Source organism: Oreochromis niloticus, linkage group LG17 (genome assembly GCF_001858045.2).
Source record: "Oreochromis niloticus isolate F11D_XX linkage group LG17, O_niloticus_UMD_NMBU, whole genome shotgun sequence".
Classification (NCBI taxonomy): domain Eukaryota; kingdom Metazoa; phylum Chordata; class Actinopteri; order Cichliformes; family Cichlidae; genus Oreochromis; species Oreochromis niloticus.
In genome coordinates, this window is record NC_031981.2 from 27,955,741 (window position 1) to 27,974,848 (window position 19,108).

The following is a 19,108-nucleotide window of genomic DNA, read 5'->3' on the forward strand; positions in this document are numbered from 1 at the left end:
GCTCCTTTTGTTGTTTCTTTCTAAGTGAAACTAATGGCAAAGATGCATGATTGTCTCTGCCAGTCATAAACCTGCTGAAGATAACAGTGGTTATACTTTCGGTGATTTCTTTTCCTACTTAAAAACTCCAGATTTTGCATAAGGCGTAAGCGTGTACTAATCAGTAAATGAATGCCCTAAAAGTAATTAAACAAACCAATCATTTCTGCATTTACCAAAACATACTGGGGCATTCCAGTGCGGTTTTCTTACATAATCACTGAGTGTAGACTGCTTCAGCATACTGGTAACCCAACTCAAACAAAATGCCTTCAGAGTGACTCCTGCAGCGCCCCGATCCCCAACGTGATCTCCATTCCAAGTTAGATACCTGTGGTTTCCCTCCATTGTGTTGTCCAGCCAGTGTCAAACCATTTTCACACCGGAGGAGCCAAACCAATGCTCGTTTTCTTGCCAACAACAACAGCTGCCATGGCAGCATTCCGGGAGGTCCACTTTTTAGGAGCAGGTCACTTCTTTGTTAAAGGGCCAATGAGAGCTTTTTTTCAACTGTGCTCAAAGGGTGAGCAACTTGCTGAAATGAGTCAATGGCAGAGCAAAAGTGAAGTCTGTTAATGAGGTAAAAGTGGCAGCTTTTCAAAATAAAATGTCAGCACGTGTGTGTGTGTGTGTGTGGGGGGGGGCACAATTTCCTTTTTAAACCACAAGATTATAAATAGGAACAGAACTAACACTTCGTTTCCGCCTACAAGTTCAGCACCAGTCCCCGAAAACATCAACACCTCCAACAACGTACATCAGCTTGCTGCAACATGATTGGCAGACACACTGATTAAGATGAAGCCTTCTTTTCTGGGAGTGAAAAAGCTGTAAATCTTGGATTTACACAGCAGAAAGAGGGGGGAGAGAGGGGGTAAGAGTCACACTCCAGTGCACCGCTTCAAAGGAAACTTCAAACCACTGATGGAGCACATGGGAGACCAAACCTCCCACCAGGCAAGACATGTCAAAGACACTCAAAGGGCTCCACGTTTAAACTCCAAGGTGTGTTCACACATATAACTAATGCTAAATAATAACGTGGTGGCCTTCTCCAAGTCAGTTTTACATGGCCTCAATTTGGTGATCTGACATGTGATTTAAGCATTATATGTAATATTGATATTTAAAAACCCAACTGAGTCTGTCTCTGAATTAAATGAGCACAAATATTAAAGGAAGTATAACTGTAGTGCTTATTATTAGAAGTAATAACCAAGCTATAAGCCCACAATAAGCTAATGTTACGTTCACAGTCCAGTTCAATAGCATTACGCTCTTCCATCATAATTGGCTTCATAATGCCAAAAAGTAAACACATTTTTTTTAATAAAAAAAGGAACACGTTTATGTTTTTCCTACATGCTGTATGCCGATTAAACCGTGGACAACGTCCAATGCCGACAGTCGAGTCGTGTTCTATTAAATGATGTGGATAAGGAAAAATATGAAAAAATGCAAGATTTTAAACGGCGTTCAGTCAGGCTCCCTTCCACTCACCCGTATTCTTCTCATCGCCGCCACTATCTCCACTCGGCTGCTCGGCCGCGCCACATCCAGACTGCCAATGTACTAAAATATGACAGGTACAGCACATTAGTGAAAAAGGAAGCTGGCTTTCCTTTAATCTCAAACACAAGTTCCTACCGTAAGGTAATAATCAGCCAAACTTTGCGCAACTTTTACCTCTTGACAAGCTGACAACTTAAGTTTACTACGTAAGCACAAAACAAATTCTCGAGAGTCCCAACAGAGTCTTATTCCAGTTACCTGTTTTGTTTACGGTATGTAAGAGTTAAACAAGGCGATATTCAGGCCCAGGTTAGTTAACGAAGAAGACTCGGTAACACAATTAAATATAAATGAAGTGCTGCGCTAACCACTTCAAAGTTACTTGGAAACTCACCTTTGCCTCGAAGTTGATCCCATGCTGGAATGCTTCCTCGTTGTGCAATGGGATCCTCAGATCGTGCCCATCATCTACGAGGTTGTACTTGGTTCTCCCAGGCATTTTTTTTTTCATCCAGATATTCCTACTCCACAGTGCCAATGGGATATATGCGGGAACAGAAACCGGCTCGGTTTACCGGGGATAAATCCAAGAAAAACAATTCCAAATCCGATCAGTGGATGTTCTCCATAGCGGCAAAGCGTCCCGACGCTACCACACCGCCGTCAACAGCGGCCACAACTTCACCGGCGCTCCGGGAAACTGCCGGCCCGCTAACGGTCACCGCTACGGCTTTAACGACACACGCTGGCCGACACAAACAGCGTCATGCGGGGACAGATGTGTTTTCCCGACTTTTCCTGTGGCGAGTGTGGAAGTTCGTCGGGTCCTGCCTCCGGTTCAGGACTCCCCCTACCCCGCCGCCCTCATGGAGGAAAGGTGTGATTGGAGGAGTCCGGGGATCCCGCCTGTTTCCATTGGAGCAGAGGCGCGCCGTGGCCCTGAGGAGGAGTGGCTGAAACTCTCGTACCTGCCCCCTCCACCCCACAACCTGCCCCCTCCCTGTCTCTACACGCACACACACACACACACACACACTATAATGGAAATAACCCGAATGACACCTATGCAAGTGGCGTGTATATTTACAGGTGTTTACTGTAAACGCTGGCTTTGGTCAGCAATGGAATAACCTGTATGTAAATGCACTGCCTGGAGACTGATGCAAAACGATGGCCCCCAATTAGCAAAAAAGTAAATTAATTTAAAAAAAAAAGTTGTATTCATCTCTTGTGATGTTATTTAAAATTATTGGAGAGATATTGTCAAGAAGAGATAGCATGACTTGCTTTTGATCTTTTTGCGATTAAAATAAGAAACACAGCTTTACAGGTGTAGTAAGAACACAACTGGGCTTTTGAATTAAACAAAAAGGACAAGGCTACCAACTAGTGGCCACATCTGCTAACACCTACTGGGAAGCTACTCCATAATGTGCAAGTTGTCCAAATAAAATATATTGTGATTTTTTTAAAAGCACACCGTACTTTTATAAATATTTTTATGAATATTTTTTAAAAGGAATCATCATTATAAATCATGATTTTTTTAAATGTTATACTCATATTATCAGCAGCAGCTTATAACATGTTATTTAAAAATTACAGTAGATGTCTTACGTTTTTATTTAAGAAAAATAGAAAAACTTCACTTAGTAGTTTGCTATAATTCTTTACATCTTCTATTCAGAGTATTTTTGAATTAATGAAATTGAACTTTTTACATTTTATTCAATCTGTTATTCTGATGTCTTTTTCTCAACACATCATTCTGAAACCTTTAAACATTACAGGTTTCAGAATTGGGAAAAAGAATTGTGATACAATATTCTTGATGTTTGCATTGCATTGCATTGTTTTGGTCTTTATTTTCATATTTGTCAGACCCTTGTTACTCTTAAAAAAAATCTGAATTTAAACCACTGAACAACCCAGAAAAAGGAAGCCTTAGTCTAGTTAGTTATTTTATCAGTACAATGATAATAGGCTGCTGTTGCTGATAATTAAAGGGAGATCTTGCGCACTCAGACGCTCATGGACGCCCACCCAAACATTGTGTTCAAGCAGCTGGAATAACAGTATCTCCAGGAAAGCAGGCCTATGTGGTCAGTAGACAGGGTAGAGCTGTGTTCATACTTAATGCAGTTGTCATGTTGTATGATGCACACACCATCTGCGTCACCCTAGGAGTTAAAGATGCATCACTTCCCACAAGGTGGTCCCAGGCGGGTAGGGGTGGGGAAGTGGAGCAGCACATATTCACATTCACGCCACCTCTGTGGAAATTTCCAAAGTGCTGCTGCTGCTAATAGGGCTTGTAGCAGTGTGGTATGATTTACTCCAAACTGCCATCTCCCAAATTCCCACCTTCTTTCTTAATTACCATCGTGCTTCAGCGTGCAGTTAAATTAGAACATCATTCTCATACATCAAAATTAACTCCTCCGTTTAGCAACTGAGCGCTTCCTAAATGCTGTGGAGGTGGATTACCTTCAAATCAAATCACGTAATTACAGAGAACATTAGCTGACCCCTCAGCTTTAAATGAACAAACACACCTGAAGCCCTTATAGCACTTCTATCAGTGAGCTTCTTTTTATTCACCTGGAGTATTTTGACAGGCATCTCTATAAAAGACGGCTGTATTACACCATTCCTTCATCCCTTGTGGTCATAGCCACCTTGCCCTCGTGGCAGCAAAACAGCTATTTGGCAGACATGAACAGCTGCTGTCTCTGCATGAGGAATTTATGCTCAGTACAACCGGTTACCCACTTAGGGACCCCATGCACGCTTAAGGCTCTTTAAAAAAGGATAGAGAACAATTTAATCCTTGCCAGGTCACCAGCTTCATGTTGATCCGTTGATTAGGGTTGCGGCATCTTAAGCACACACTCCCTGCATGAACTAGGTCTTGAATATTGTGCACACAAACGGCATGGGTCCACATAGAGGACAAAAGGCAACATGCAAGGTTGTCGCAGCCACATATTTGTGCCCTTGTGGGGAAATCTTTAACCTTCAGTGACAGTTATGTTGTTAACCTAAAGGTGAAAAAATGAAAGTTATACATTTTGAAATAGACTAGCATTTGTATGGAACAGTTTTTTTCAGGGTCACTATAGCCACTTCAAGCTTTATGTCACCTATCTCACATCTACTGGCTAACGTGGATGACTTTGGACTGAACTAGAGCAGTCAAACAAATTCCACCAGTCATGGGGAAAATAAAGTCAGCAGTACTAACCACATACACATCAAATATATACTGAATAAACTGAAAGAATGGAGGAAATAATAAGTCCTTTAAATCTGAAGGAAAATGATTTAAGACCTGAGACAGACTATTTCCTGATACTGCATCTTGAATCTAGGATAAACACTAAAAATGCACATTTTTTACTAAAAAACACATCCATATCTTTTGGCCAATTTTTTCTGGCACAGGTATTTATTTGGGGATTATAATATAGCTCCTGCCCTTCTAACACTCTAAACATCACTGTGATAGCCTCTGAATTCACACTGTGTCATTTGAAGTGGATTTTCTACTAAGTAAGGTTTATTTATAAACCATTTTTAAAGAACAAAATTCACAAAGTGCTTTACAATTTAATATTTTCAAATAATTTTTGTGAATATGGCCTGTTCCTGTTGTAAAAGAAGCTGAGAGAAACGCATCAGCTATTTAAGTTGATGCGTTTCTCTTAGCCCATTCCTCCAGCGCACTTGTTCGCAGTAAAGTAATCAGGTAGTCAGGACATGATGACCAAGACCCTGAGGCATGAGTTGCAAACTGGCCCAGGGTCTTTGTCACACAATACATACAGATATTGTCAAAGTACGACATTTTCAAAGTCTATTTGGGCTTTAAATATGGTGCCAGCACAGAGGCAGAGTCCTAAATATACAAACCCAATTCTGAAAAAGTTGAGAAAATGTTTAAAAATAAAGAAAATAGAACGATTTTCAAACCTGATGAACCCAAATTTTATTCAGCACAGAAAACATATCAAATGTTTAAATTGAGACAAAATAAAGTTTTAACAAAGATATTGGCTGTGAATGTGATGGTTGCAACACATGTCAGCCGTGTTTACCACTGTCCTTCCTGTTTTAACAGCAGTCCATAAACGTCTGGAAACTGAGGAGACCAGCTGTTGGGCTTTTAGGAGAGGAATGTTGTCCCATTGTTGTCTGATATAGGATTCTAGCTGCTCAACAGTGGAGAGTGTTCTTTGTCGTATTTTTTGTTTCATTTGTTTCATGATGATCCAAATCTTTTGAGTTGGTGGATGGTCTGGACTGCAGGCAGGCTTGTTCTGCACCTATACTCTTCTGCTATGAAGCCATGCTGTTGTAATATCTGCAGGATGCTGCAGAGATACAGGCTTTTGAACTGAACACTGATGACAAACCTAATGGTCCCACTCCTCTGTAGTCTGAAGGATTGATGTCCATGTTTTCCAAAAAGAATTAAAAATTTCGATTCATCTGACCATAGAATAGTTTTTTACTTTGCCTCAGTCCATTTTAAATGAGCTTTGGTCCAGAAAAGACAGCAGGGTTTCTGGATCATGTTCACATATGACTTGTTGGCACGATGGAGTTTTAAGCTACATGTGTGGATGGCACAGTGAACTGTGTTCACAGACAGTGATTTCTGGAAGTGTTCCTGAGCACATGCAGTGATTTCTATTTTTAACCCAAAGATCACCTGTGCCCACCTAATGTGGGTTTTCAGCCTTGTCCCTTATACACAGATTTCTTCAGTTTCCTAGAATTTTTTCACATTATCTACAAGTCTTCACAATTATATGATGAGAAACATCATTCTGAAATGTTTCCATGGCTTGAAACTGCATATTTTTACTTTTAAGGTGCCTTTTTTAATACCCCATCATGTTACTGATCTGTTGTCAATTAATATAATTTGTTGCAAAATCTTACTCCAGTGGTTTCTTTTTATTAACACTTACTTTTCCAGTTTTTTTGTTCTTCCCTTCCAAAAAATTGTGAGATGTGTTGCATGCCCAACTTCTGTCCTAACTTCTTTGGAAGTGGGATTCTATGATGATCATAAAATGTATGTTACCCTGTAACCACCCAAGATTTGAGAGCAGCAACACAAAGAAATCAAGGACTGCATTAATAGTTAAAGATACTTTTCTGCAATTGTAGCCCTTGGTGCTATGGTGGTGGTTACAGTGAATGGGCACAAATGATAGAAGGTGGCTTCTTGAAGTAAACATGAATTTACCAAGTCAAGTGTCAGGGATTAGTCTAGGGAAATGCTATGCTGGTTACATTGGTTTGGGGGATAAACTGTGTTTTTGAGACTGTCCCATTTTCACAGACCATCTTTTAATCATAAAGGGGGGAAAATAAATAAATACAAGAAAGGTGAGGTGGCATTTTCCATTATTTTCAGATGGCTGAGGTATGAACATATTTAGGAATTCCACTCATACCACTTCATCATATCTATTTTGCTTTTCCAGGAGGAAGGACCTTGTCTAAAACTATTTACCACAACATTCATCCACACTAAGCTGGTATTCTAAAAGATGCTCACTTCAGTAGCTTTATCTTAACTCGTCAGTTTAGTTTTTAGTGTGAACGAGAGCCCTGTTTTTCTTTTGGTACCAACATCATGCATTGTTAAGGTCAGTGTGTCAGCAGGAGCTTTGAATCTGGGATATCTTTTGTCTTAGCCACAAGCAACAGGAAAAACACAGACACGGTAGGTTTACAAGACAGTCCCCACCCAACACACACACACACACACACGCACACACACACACACACACACACACACACACACACACACACACACACAGACATGCATGCACAGCCTTACACATCTTGAGGGCCTTTTAAGCTAAATTAATAATGGAGATCTTTAAAGAATGTGGGCCACACAACAAAGAAGACAGACAAGAAGGGAAGCAGCGGGACAGCTAATGACATTTATAATTGTGCCTGAAGCTGTGTAGCAACATGCAGTATTAAAAGCTGTCTTCACTTCACACTTGGGGGTAGATTAGCACAGATATAATCTGCCTCTGATACAGCATCCAAGCACATAAAAGGCTTATACAACACAGTGTTCATTACGTAGCAGGCTTGGACGTGCAATTAAATGTCTTTGCTGTGTTTGTTTGTAAATGCTAAAAGTGACTGAAGTCACATAGATGGTGGGAAAAGAGGATCAACTGAAAGATATGTTTGAAGAGATAAATTGGGCTTACAGTCACTCCAGTTTGTAATTTTGATTCTCATAACAACCAGCACTGATTTTATTGCAGTGTTTATTTTAATTGTGTTTTTGACACTCATGCCAAATATCTGCAACACTGTCATGTAGCTCATATATTGTGGCTTACAGAGGAATTTAAAAGCTGTATCATTCATCACTTCAGCACCAACATCCAAGGCTGAAGAATGAGGCCAAATGGGATCAGCCAAATACACAGAGTGATTTCTGAAGTAGCCACTTGAGGCTGGCTCCAAAAGTGTTTCAGTGATGCAGACTGTATATAAACGATGGATATAGATGATGATTCACCTGATAGTTTTGAAATACACATTTAGAAGCTTCAACGTACCATTCTACCATTTGTTTGAGTTTTCTTTGGCTATATTTATTTGTTTTAAGCCAGAAGGAGATTTAGGTTAAGTTACAAGGTAACACTAGAAAGCTTGGGTAGCAAGATACATTACACATATTTGCTCACTAGTATTAAGTAATAAATAAATGCTAAATAATTATTGGAATTTTATTCACCTAAACTGATGCACAGATTTTTTTTGACCATGCTGTAAAAAACAGCAAACCATATTATTTATGACAGAAATCCATTAAAAGAGAAATACAATCGAGAATACCGCAAAAAGGTCCAATTTAATCACACCATTAGGGGGCGTAAAGGCTACAGACACAGATTGGATACAACTGCTTATTTCCAAAAAACAAAAAACCTGATGGGGTCCAAAATTCTACTGTTGAGGTTTCAAATTGCTATGGCCAGAAAGCAATGATAGCCATTTTGTATATACAGTCCATGACAAACAAGTTTGGTTTTGGGTGAGACTGTGGCTACTTTGGCACATTTGCTTTGAGGTAAATGCTCAGCTTGCTAGCACCCTCACAACAACCAACACATCATCCTCTTAATTTAGCATGCTAGCATTTACTAACATTAAAATGTCAGCATCATACTTGCAAATGAAGATCCAGATATTTTGACCTCTTGAGAATTATACTTTAGGTATAAAGTATACATCTTACAATATAAAAATTTTAATATTGCATACTCTCTATATATAACCACTGTGAAAGCGTTGCAACTACTTTCACTTTAAATTCTGACTACACCCACACATAAGCTACATAAGCTACAAAGCACTTGTTTTTACTTTATTCATTATTTTTCTATGCTATTTTCCATGCTCAGGGTTAGGTTTATTCGTTATTTTAGTTAATTGTTATTTAGTTGTGTGAATGGAACCTGCAAAGTAAGAATTTCATTGCTCTGTGTAACCACTTGTGTTTTTGCAGTGTGACAATAAACTTCTTGAATCTTGAATCTTAGGTATAACTGAGCAATTGTAAAAAGTCCTGTAATTCAATCTGGAGATGGCATGAATAAACATTTACAATACTTCATGCTAATCCGTGATATACTGTAAAAACACTGGTGAGACTTTGCATTTCAAGTATCCCATGGTGCTACTAGGAGAAAAAGTCAGGTAGTTTTCTGAGCACTATGAATATTCAAATGCAATTTTATGGCAGGTTAGTTAGATTTCAGCCCCTGCAGCCAGTTTGGAAGCATAAAAGTGCAGCAGTTAATCCAGTAGCATAAAGGGAAAAAAGAGGGAAAACTCTGAAGTTATCTTTTAGGATTACTGGACAAACTCCCAGCGTGAACTCGTTGAAGTGAAAAGAGAGATAAGGCTGACACCATGTGGACACACCGTAAAGTGTGTAACACTGGATTGGTTAACAGAAATAAGTGGAGAAGTAGCTCAGTTTCCTTGTCTTCTACCACCAGTAAGCACCACCAAGAAACCAGTAGTTTTGAATAGTATTGCTTGTTATTTTACAATGTGATTTTTGCATCTCATACATCTTTTTAATGTGCTAGAAAACACAATTTATGTAGGCTGTTGATGTCTGTTTTAACACAACTGTCAACAGTGATTTGGTAGCAAAGCATTAGACAGATAAAAATAACCACATGTTGTTTAACAGTAAAAAAGACTCACGTTGACACTTGGCAGCCAGAAGACTCTTTTATAAATGAGTACATAAATTTGTATTTCTACAGGAGATGGCAGTCTGTCAGGTTTATTCTTCTCCTGAACCGGCCTATATTCTGTCACAGTGCACACTGTGTGCTTCCGCCTTAACGACACACGAAACTGTCACCACAGATGACTGCAGCGCTCTCCTGTTGTGGGCATCACGAGTCAGTCAAGAGCCTAAAACTGTCTAAGAAAGAAAGAATTTGCTGTCTGATATGACAGCCGAGAAGAAAACTTTTTTTTAAGGTTGTATTAGTTACAATACATTTGTACAATACACACACACACCGAAGAAAGTGTTATATTCATAGATAAACAGCTGATGATGACGATGATTACATTGGAAACTTTTTCGTAAAACAAAGCCATATATAGACATACACATATGCGCACATACTACATGTACACACATATATATATGCATACACATACACACGTATGTGCTCAAACAAAATCTGACGTGAAGTAACAACTCAATCACCAAGTACGAAATGGAGTAGGCAGAAATATGTACACATAATTGCAGCTACTCTATCTATTTACTGTGTTCGTGTCATCCCTACTGGTATATACTCGCTATACAAAAAAGAGAGAAAAAAGTTACAAAAACCTATGTATAAAGATATAATTATTGGTAATATGTATACGATCAGTAATGGATTTCATACTCTTACAAAAGCACTTTGGCAAAAACTGCCGTGACCCGGATTCGAACCGGGGTTGCTGCGGCCACAACGCAGAGTACTAACCACTATACGATCACGGCGAGCTGTCCTCAGTGCGGCAACCTTAACCTGGAATATTTGATCCCATAGACGTCACCAGCCCCCCTCCAACGGAATGGCCTTAGATATCGCCGATCGGTCTGCGAAGTGCTGAGGGTTGGTGTATTTCTAACGCGTTTCAGAGCTAGATTTTATTTGTGCTTTGGGCTCTCCAACATGTGTTCAAAAGCTTAAGTAGCTAATGATTTTGTAGATGCAGATTATTAGTTTTAAATACAACTCTGCTACTAAATCTACTAAATGTTTTAATGTATTACTCATTAATGGATCGTAATAATGATCTAGTAATATAAGATATACAATTTTGAAATATGCATAATGAATATAATCAATTTTCAAAACCATGAGAATTCCCAATTTTTATGTAGTACTATGAGATTTAGGACACAAGAATTTTACATTAGAGCAGGCAGGATATCATTTTCCACTTGTCACTGGTCTGGTTCTCAGGCCCAGCATTTATAAAAGTAATAGAGTGTAAGTATCACTCTCTTTTTTTTAAACTCCCAGATCAGACAGATACAAGTCTTACATGGTCGCTCTATGTGAGGACACATGTAAATCTACCAGCTTACCTACAGTAGTGAAAAAAAGTGAAATGTCTCAGGTTAAACATTTGATGTGTTCTGTGTTCTGTTGGGGAAAATGGCTTTATGAGATTTGCAAGTAACTGCATTTTTTGTTGTTGTATTTTTCAGTGTCCCAAATTTTTGGAAATTGGGGTTATATCAGCATTAGTATTTGGATTCCAAAACAGAACACCTATTTGTACTTGTGGACTTTATATTTGCATGTAGTCTAGCCCCACATTTGAACTCAGTTTTTATATTTTCATTTATTTTTACAGTAACTACGAGCACCCTCAGCACACTTAGACCTAATTTTAGGAATAGTCAAAAGATCTGCACCTGATGAGCCGAGAGGTCTGACTGGGTTTTAAAATTGAACAAGTCAAGTATGTAGTGGGTGGCCAATCCACCAAGAGCTTTATGAACCAGCAAATCTTTCTTCCTTGTCTCTGTTCAGCACCAATAGATATCACATTTCACCTCTACAGGTTTCTTATCTTGAAACGAAATGCCCCTTTTGCCGCCAGGGTTTCTGATTTCAAACTTATTCTCATGAGCCACGTGTGAGGCCAAAAAGAAGCCTCTGTGATGAGAGGAAACAAGCAGAGCCGAGTCTGCATTTCGAGCTTGGGAGATTGATGTCTGGAGAAAGTAGATTTGCCGTGGCCCGGATTCGAACCGGGGTTGCTGCGGCCACAACGCAGAGTACTAACCACTATACGACCACGGCAAGTTGCCCTTGAGAGTGTAGGTTTTATGTGGAATATCTGATCCTACAGATGTCACCAGCACCCTCCCTCCTCTCCCCCCAATGGAATGGCATTAAATACTGCCGATCTGTCTGGGAAGTGCTGAAGGTTGGTGTATTTCTAATCCATTTCAGAGCTAGATATTTTGTGTGCTTTGGGCTCTCCAACATGTATTCAAAAGCTTAAGTGTGCAGATCTAAAACTGGTAATAGAAACAAAAAACATCTATCATTTAGATATGATGAGAGCCAATCAAAAACGTGATAGCCTCTTGATAAGTTTGTTAACTTATGCTGTTAGATTTTCCTGCCTGCCTACAAATAGGCTAAACTGGCCAAATCAACAAATAATGAGGTCATGCATACCCCCCCCCCCCCCCCCCGCCCCCTGCAAAATAATAAAATAAAATAAAATAAAATAAATAAAATAAATAAATAAAATAAAATAAAATAAATAAATCAACCCCCCACAAGTAATATGTAGCTTAAAATGAGAAGAGTTACTTTTTAAAAGTAAAATGTGTCCAAGAAGTTGCTACAGTGGGGTCATTATTTGATAGAAGTATCGATTTGCTAAACTGATAGAAATAAATTATACAACTTCCAGCTGTGATAAATACTTTATTTAAATGATCAATGAACAGTAAATACAGATTTTTTTCTGTATTAATTGCAAGGTTTTAGTTACCATTTCTTGTCTTGAACTAATTGCAATATGGTTAAAAAAATCTCTGGATTGAGTACTGAAGGTTCAACCAATCAGAGCCTGAGATTCCGTAAACCCAGATTGTGTCTGCGGGGTCCGGGACAGGAGCTGCCTGCTGGTGAAGCTCTGGGAGAGGCAGGCTGATTCACCACAGTCCCAAGGTTCTGAGACACGGAGAGTATAATGTCTGGGCTGGGTGAGTCTGAGTGCAGGTGCTCATGGGGATGCAGGTGAGTGTGGTTATGGTGCTGGTGTTCAGTGTGCACACTGCCTGCTTTTGCATGAGCCTGCTCCTCCACAGAGGAAGCCTGAAAACGGAAGACAGTCAAGAGAGCGGTGGTGCTCAGCTGCAATGAAGCATTTGTCAACATTTTCAAAATGTGTTTTAAAAATCCTTTAACAATCAAAATATCAGAAGTGCAGTGATAGACTGTGAAGATTTGTGAACTTTTTCATTATTTAAGTCTTGTGTTGTTCAAACAAGTACCTGAGGTTCATAGATCTCACATTTCACCTCTACAGGTTTCTTATCTTGAATCAAGCCATCCCTTTTGCCACCAGGGTTTCTGATTTCAAACTGATCCTCACGAGCCACATGTGAGCCCGAACAGAAGCCTCTGTGCTGAGAAGAGAGAAAACAAGGAGAGCTGAGCCTGCATTTACAGCTTGGGGGAATTTTGTTTGGAGCCAGTGGACATTGGATGCAGTACACACACAGCACACCAAAGATGAGACCAGGCACATGAACATAGGTTTAAACATGATAAATTAATTGACTGTAATGCGCATTACTGGTCTTTAAGATATCTATGCGTATTCTTTCATCACCGTCAGAGGACTCACACATTCAGCTGCAGATTATTGGCAGTTTTTCAGCTTCAGCCTGGTAGCAGTCCAGTTTTATGAACATATGGTGAGTAAACAGAGCATAATTTATCACTTTTCAAACATTTTCTCATTACTTACAGCAAACTGACAGTCCATAGGTGTGCAGCGGCTCAGTTCACTGACATCTGTTTCCTTTGAACAAACTGTCTCCACTATAGTGAATTCCACAAAGTAGGACGGACCAACAACCCACTGAAAAATATATTTATGAAAGCCTAGTTTAGGACAGTGGTAGGTCAAAATAAGCGAACTATGACCAAAACTAGTCAGGTAAAATTGCTAAGAGCTACACAGTAGGTCTAGTCTTTTGAAAAGAATAGAAAACTAAAAGTACTTGCTTAGAAGTCTTTGCCTACTCACAAAGACATCACACATAAGCTTAATTTGTATTCAGCCTGTTCCTTTACTGACTCTCTGCCTGCGTTTGGTTTCTTTTTCTTTTTCATTTCTTTTTCTGTCTTAACCTGTGAACTGGCTTTCGTTATGTTCTCCAGAGTAAAGTAGTTGGCCAGGCGGCTCTCCTCATTGAACCTCTGCAGGCAGAGATTGGCCGTCTCTTTGACAATGGGCTCATTCAGATTTTCGGCCGTGGGACAGTCTGGGCACGTGTCCACCACTGCAGTAGCTGGAACTGAACACAAGGATCAAGAGGTTCAAAGGTCAAAACAAAATTCTGAAGCCTGAGGGTCATCGTGTCTCAATCAATCAACTCATTTGTCACTTCTAGGCTTCTTCTAAAATCTCTATGAAAATACATGATTTATCCAGATTGCCACAGCAAGACAAGACAGAGAAACGGAATTCCTTCACTAGTGAGTACACACTGTTAACCCTTGTGACGTGGATGGCATTGTTCTCAAACAACAATTACCTGCTCTGAGCACACAAAGTACTTTTTAAATACAAGCTTCATTTGCCAAAGCACTTTTATGCCCAATTGATCTAACATTAATACATACTTCACAGGGAGCAACTTCGGATTCAGTATCTTGCCCAAGGATGGTTTGGCACACAGTACTGAAACAGCCAGGGCTCAAACCACCAACCCTCTAATTATTAGAGGATCATGTTATTAGAGCAGCTATGCTTGTAGGTTTGTTGGACCCTTGTTTTGTTTTTTGTTTTTTTTAAATTTGTAATTAAAACAACCATAGAAATTGAACCCTTAATAGATGTTTACTTTATCCCTATGTCAACCAAAACAGACCACATCCATGTTTCATTTGGGTTATTTACCTCTGTTAGAGCCAATTTCTTAATAAAAGTAAGATTTACTAAAATTTAATAGAAAAAGAAAAATCTGTCATTATCAAGATATGGGTCAAGTTTTTAAATTTCTTTTTTTGAAGCAAAGTTTATTATGACTACTGATGTTTATTTCTTGGAACTTGAAATTGAGGAGATTCTTGTGAGTCTATAGTTCAGCCCTTAGAAATAGATCTGCCCCTTCTGGTTTACTAGTGATGGGAATTCCGGCTCCCATCCGGCTTTTTAGGTTGTTTTGTTGCTTTAATTATGCACAAAATGAATTGCTAATGTAAAAAAATAGTTTTTCTACACACATATATATATATATATATATATATATATATATATATATATATATATATATGTATATATGCTTTTATTTTATTTATTCACTCAACATAAAATTTAAAAAATAAATTATAAAATACAAAAACCAATTATTTACAATTCTACTTTTAACTAGAGATGGACCGATCCGATATTATGTATCGGTATCGGTCCGATACTGACCTAAATTACTGGATCGGATATCGGTGAGAAATAAAAAATGTAATCCGATCCATTAAATATCAAAATAACACCTCACAAAACTTGTGACACGGCTCATAACCGTAGCACGTCAGAGCAGTGTGCTCACATGATAGAGCGGCTGTGTGTATTTGTAGCCCCGCTACCAAACCAGCATTTCATCTCCGAGGAAGTTATCCCAGAGAGAAATAAAGCAAGTGTGTAAGTTCATCTCTGAATGTTTGTAAAGCGTTCCCATGTTAAGCTTAACAACCGATACATGGAGCGACTGCCTCTCTCTCCCTCACCTTCCTGCGGATTGACTGATCAATGATCAGCTGATCGGCTTTTCTGTCGCGAGTCAGTATCTCTTCTTTGTTCTTGGCCCACTTTGCACCAGAAAGAGGAAACCAGCTGCTGAACAACAGCAGCACGTTTAACCTTGATAAGCTGTTGTTAGAATTTATTTAATATTACTTTCTACACCAGGATCCTTTTCTAAGTAGCTGACGGCTGGTAACTGTGCAGGGGCGGATCTAGCAAAGTTTAGCCAGGGGGGCCGATAGGGCATGAACAGGGAAAAGGGGGCACAAAGACATACTTTTCTTTCTTATTCTCATTTAAAATGTCTCGCTTTTAATAAATAATTATCTGAATCTTACACCCAAAGTTTTAATCTGATGTAAAATGTATAGAAGTCCATTACTGTATATAGTAACTGTTAAGTCTAATATACCCTAGTAAGCTATAGTACTTTTTCCTTTGGGAAGGTACCATCTGTGCAGTCTGCAATTCTGTAGAAGAAAGATGTTGAATCTATTTACTTATTCTTGAAAAATAATTTATTTCTGTGTATTTTTTTTGACCCTGCATCAAATTAAAGTTGATTACGTCGATTAAGCATCATGAGGTGGAGGGTGGGGGTGGTTCCCTATTTTTTTTTTTTTGCTGGGAGTTTGTAACCCTATTAGTTAGGTTGCTTAATATTTCTGCTAAGTACTCTTTAAAATACCAGAATAGGGAGGATGGAGTAGGTTTAAGTTTATTAGATTGATCAGTGTTGCTGAACTATGAAATATTTTGGGTGCAGTGTATTTTTTACATACAGGTATAACAGAATAGCTTTAGTGTTGTTGTTTATTTAAACTTGAGTATGAACTTATACAAAATGCAGCAAGATATAAAAAAAAACAGTTTTATTGATTAAAAAACACACTATATCGGATTCATATCGGTATCGGCAGATATCCAAATTTATGATATCGGTATCGGTATCGGACATAAAAAAGTGGTATCGTGCCATCTCTACTTTTAACTATTTAAATTTTCAGCTTTTCCCTTTTAAACAAATTTAAAGTGAAACAACACAAAACACTGCAAACAACAACACAATAACATATAAATGAATATGCCAAACAAAAGAAGATGCACGTTCTGTGTCATATAGGTCTGGGATGATTTTTTGGGACAGTGTTTTCCTGGTTGGAATTGCATACATAGGATTCAGTGCATGAATATACTTTCTGAATCCTTTAACATCCACAACTGATAATAGTTGGAAATCAAGTGCAGTCATTTTTGCCAGGTCTTTATCAATTGAGTTCTGTCTTGCTGGGGTCACAGACTTCTGGAAAAACTGTCTAATCGAGCTCTGGGTTGGTTTAAGTGGTTGTGGTGGTATAGTGCTAGATGCTGTAGATGCAGCAGCAGCAGCAACAGTTGCAGTAGACACACTGGCATCTTCATTAATATCACACTCAACTGATTGCGTTTTATCTTGTGGTGGACCACTGGAGGGCTCCACTCACACCCAGTTCTTCCCATTGCACTGATGGGTGGACAGTTCTCAGCCGCCTGCGCAGGCTGTTTGTGGAGCCGGCTCTATATGATATCCTTCTCTTGCAGACTCTACACTCTGCCTTTGTATTGTCAATAAAATTGAAATGGTTCCAGATTTTGCTTCTTTTCGTGGTGTCACTCATTTTCATTACTACACCTTTCTAATGTGACAATGTTGTCTCTTGTTGTTGCCCCTGGCTCTCTTTCTCTCCCTCTCCTGCTCTGCTCCTGTGCTACTGCGAGTGTAACTATCGCCTCTTCTTTCACTTTTGTACATCAGTATTTTTAGCCTTGCTAGTTCCTGACAGGTTTATATCGAGCTGGCTCAGGTGCTGCTGTAGCACCTGGTTAGTACTGAAGGCTAGAGTCCTCACTGCATGGGTCTGGGTCTGACTCTGCCCCACACCATTTCCTGTGTGTCGTTATTCTTCAGTCTGTCCCCACTTCACTGTCTAATGTCTGCACTGTCCTATTCACCAAAGACAACAAACTCATATCCTGAAAACTCTTCTTCTTTCAAATCTCCTCTCTCGTCTAAAGTTTTTGAGGTTTTTTGAGCAGAGAATCTTCTCACCATCTTGCTAATTTGTTGGGAAAAAATGCAGAGTTGTTCCTACATGACGGAGGGCATTAGATAAAAAGACAGATGTAGGTAATAGTCTGACTGCTTTCTGTGACTAAGACGCTGCAAATAATTTTCTGTTTTATACAGTGAAGTTGACAAAAATACAGAAGAGTCTCAGTGATGCTTTGATCTACCTTCACGAATTGTACAGGAGTAGCTTTGTAGTTTGACTTGAGTGTGAACATAAGCAGATACTTGACACTCTCCATACACCTGAAATACACAAACACATTTATACAGTAGCTAAAGACACATGTATGTGTAAGAGGCGAACCACAGCAGCTAAGAAATTTCATACATTCATAAAAAAACTATTTATTTACACTTTACTAAGCTCATACATGCAGAACATATGAATGTATGCATTACAATGCAGTGCTTTGTAAAACAAAGACAACTCTGTATTAAAACTCTGAAAAGGTTGTCCCTGCAACTTCTGGTATTTTAAGTCAAATTTTCTGATAATTTTATACAGCTTTACTTAAAAAAGACCTAAATAGTTTTTCTTATTTTCTGTCAGTCTGGTATTGTGAAATGAATCAGGATCTATAACTTGGGACAGATATGTCAAAAAATGTCAAAGTATTGGCCAGTAAAAATATGGGGGAAAAAATCCACCATTTAAACTCTCATTTTGAATTCAAGTTTTTCAGATCAGTTTATTTGTACAGCGCCAATAGTTGTGCTGAGGTGACTCTAGCACTATAAAATAAAGCATGTAGAATACTTTTTAACATTACATTCTTGGTTACAAAAATATAGAAAATGAAAATTTCCTTTAATTTTGATGCCGGATTATAACAATTTATATCACAAGAATATAATTTTTGTCCTGTCCTTTTGCCCTGTTTGTCCTGTCCAAATAGTGTCAAAAATGCTGGAGTTTCAAGATGCTAGTTATAATGTAGTTATGTGTGCATATTTTTCATTTTGAAGACCTGGGTCAATCCAATCTCAAATCACCATATTTTTAAAGATATTTTTCCTCTGCCTCCACAATTTGCTTGAAAAATGTATGGCCCAAAGTTTGCATACTTTCATATATCAAACATGGTAATATAGACCACTAAACATTTCAGGCTTTTATCTTTGACATATTCACTTTCAAACATTGTCTCAGATTATAATGTGTTCTGTGACATGTGCATTGCTTGGTACTTACTGGAACATTCCCAATATTTCTGACTTCGCATTGTTTCCACGGTTTTCCACTGGTGATGTGGCATTTGGTCTCCATGACATCAATGGTTAGTTTGTACAGAGATCCATCTTTCCCCTGGACACATTTATAAATAATCAACTCTATTTTCTTTCTTCCTTCTGTGATTTTTCTAA

General features: G+C 38.7%; 2 protein-coding genes and 2 non-coding genes across 5 annotated transcripts in view; all 4 read right to left on the reverse strand.

Moving 5' to 3' along the window:
- nos1apa (nitric oxide synthase 1 (neuronal) adaptor protein a) overlaps window positions 1-2,486 on the reverse strand; it is a 189,186-nt gene extending 186,700 nt beyond the window's left edge. Inside the window, exons 1-2 of one of the 2 annotated variants that reach the window (XM_025899427.1) lie at window positions 1,946-2,486; window positions 1,540-1,611 (exon numbers count right to left, since the gene is read on the reverse strand). In XM_025899427.1, the coding sequence (XP_025755212.1) occupies window positions 1,540-1,611; window positions 1,946-2,062 (189 nt within the window). In that variant the 5' untranslated portion in view covers window positions 2,063-2,486. The remainder of the gene's footprint in view (window positions 1-1,539; window positions 1,612-1,945) is intronic. The other variant, XM_025899428.1, reaches the window with a different exon arrangement.
- Window positions 2,487-10,552: 8,066 nt separating this feature from the next.
- trnah-gug (transfer RNA histidin (anticodon GUG)) lies at window positions 10,553-10,624 on the reverse strand. Its single transcript has one exon. It is a non-coding gene; the product is annotated as a tRNA-His (tRNA).
- A 1,246-nt stretch (window positions 10,625-11,870) lies between these two features.
- Window positions 11,871-11,942, reverse strand: trnah-gug (transfer RNA histidin (anticodon GUG)). The gene has a single exon. It is a non-coding gene; the product is annotated as a tRNA-His (tRNA).
- Window positions 11,943-12,561: 619 nt separating this feature from the next.
- si:ch211-284e20.8 (fetuin-B) overlaps window positions 12,562-19,108 on the reverse strand; it is a 7,096-nt gene continuing 549 nt past the window's right edge. Inside the window, exons 3-8 of the mRNA XM_003453531.5 lie at window positions 18,936-19,049; window positions 17,908-17,986; window positions 14,019-14,185; window positions 13,633-13,746; window positions 13,154-13,288; window positions 12,562-12,974 (exon numbers count right to left, since the gene is read on the reverse strand). Coding sequence (XP_003453579.1) covers window positions 12,720-12,974; window positions 13,154-13,288; window positions 13,633-13,746; window positions 14,019-14,185; window positions 17,908-17,986; window positions 18,936-19,049 — 864 coding nt within the window. The 3' untranslated portion in view covers window positions 12,562-12,719. The remainder of the gene's footprint in view (window positions 12,975-13,153; window positions 13,289-13,632; window positions 13,747-14,018; window positions 14,186-17,907; window positions 17,987-18,935; window positions 19,050-19,108) is intronic.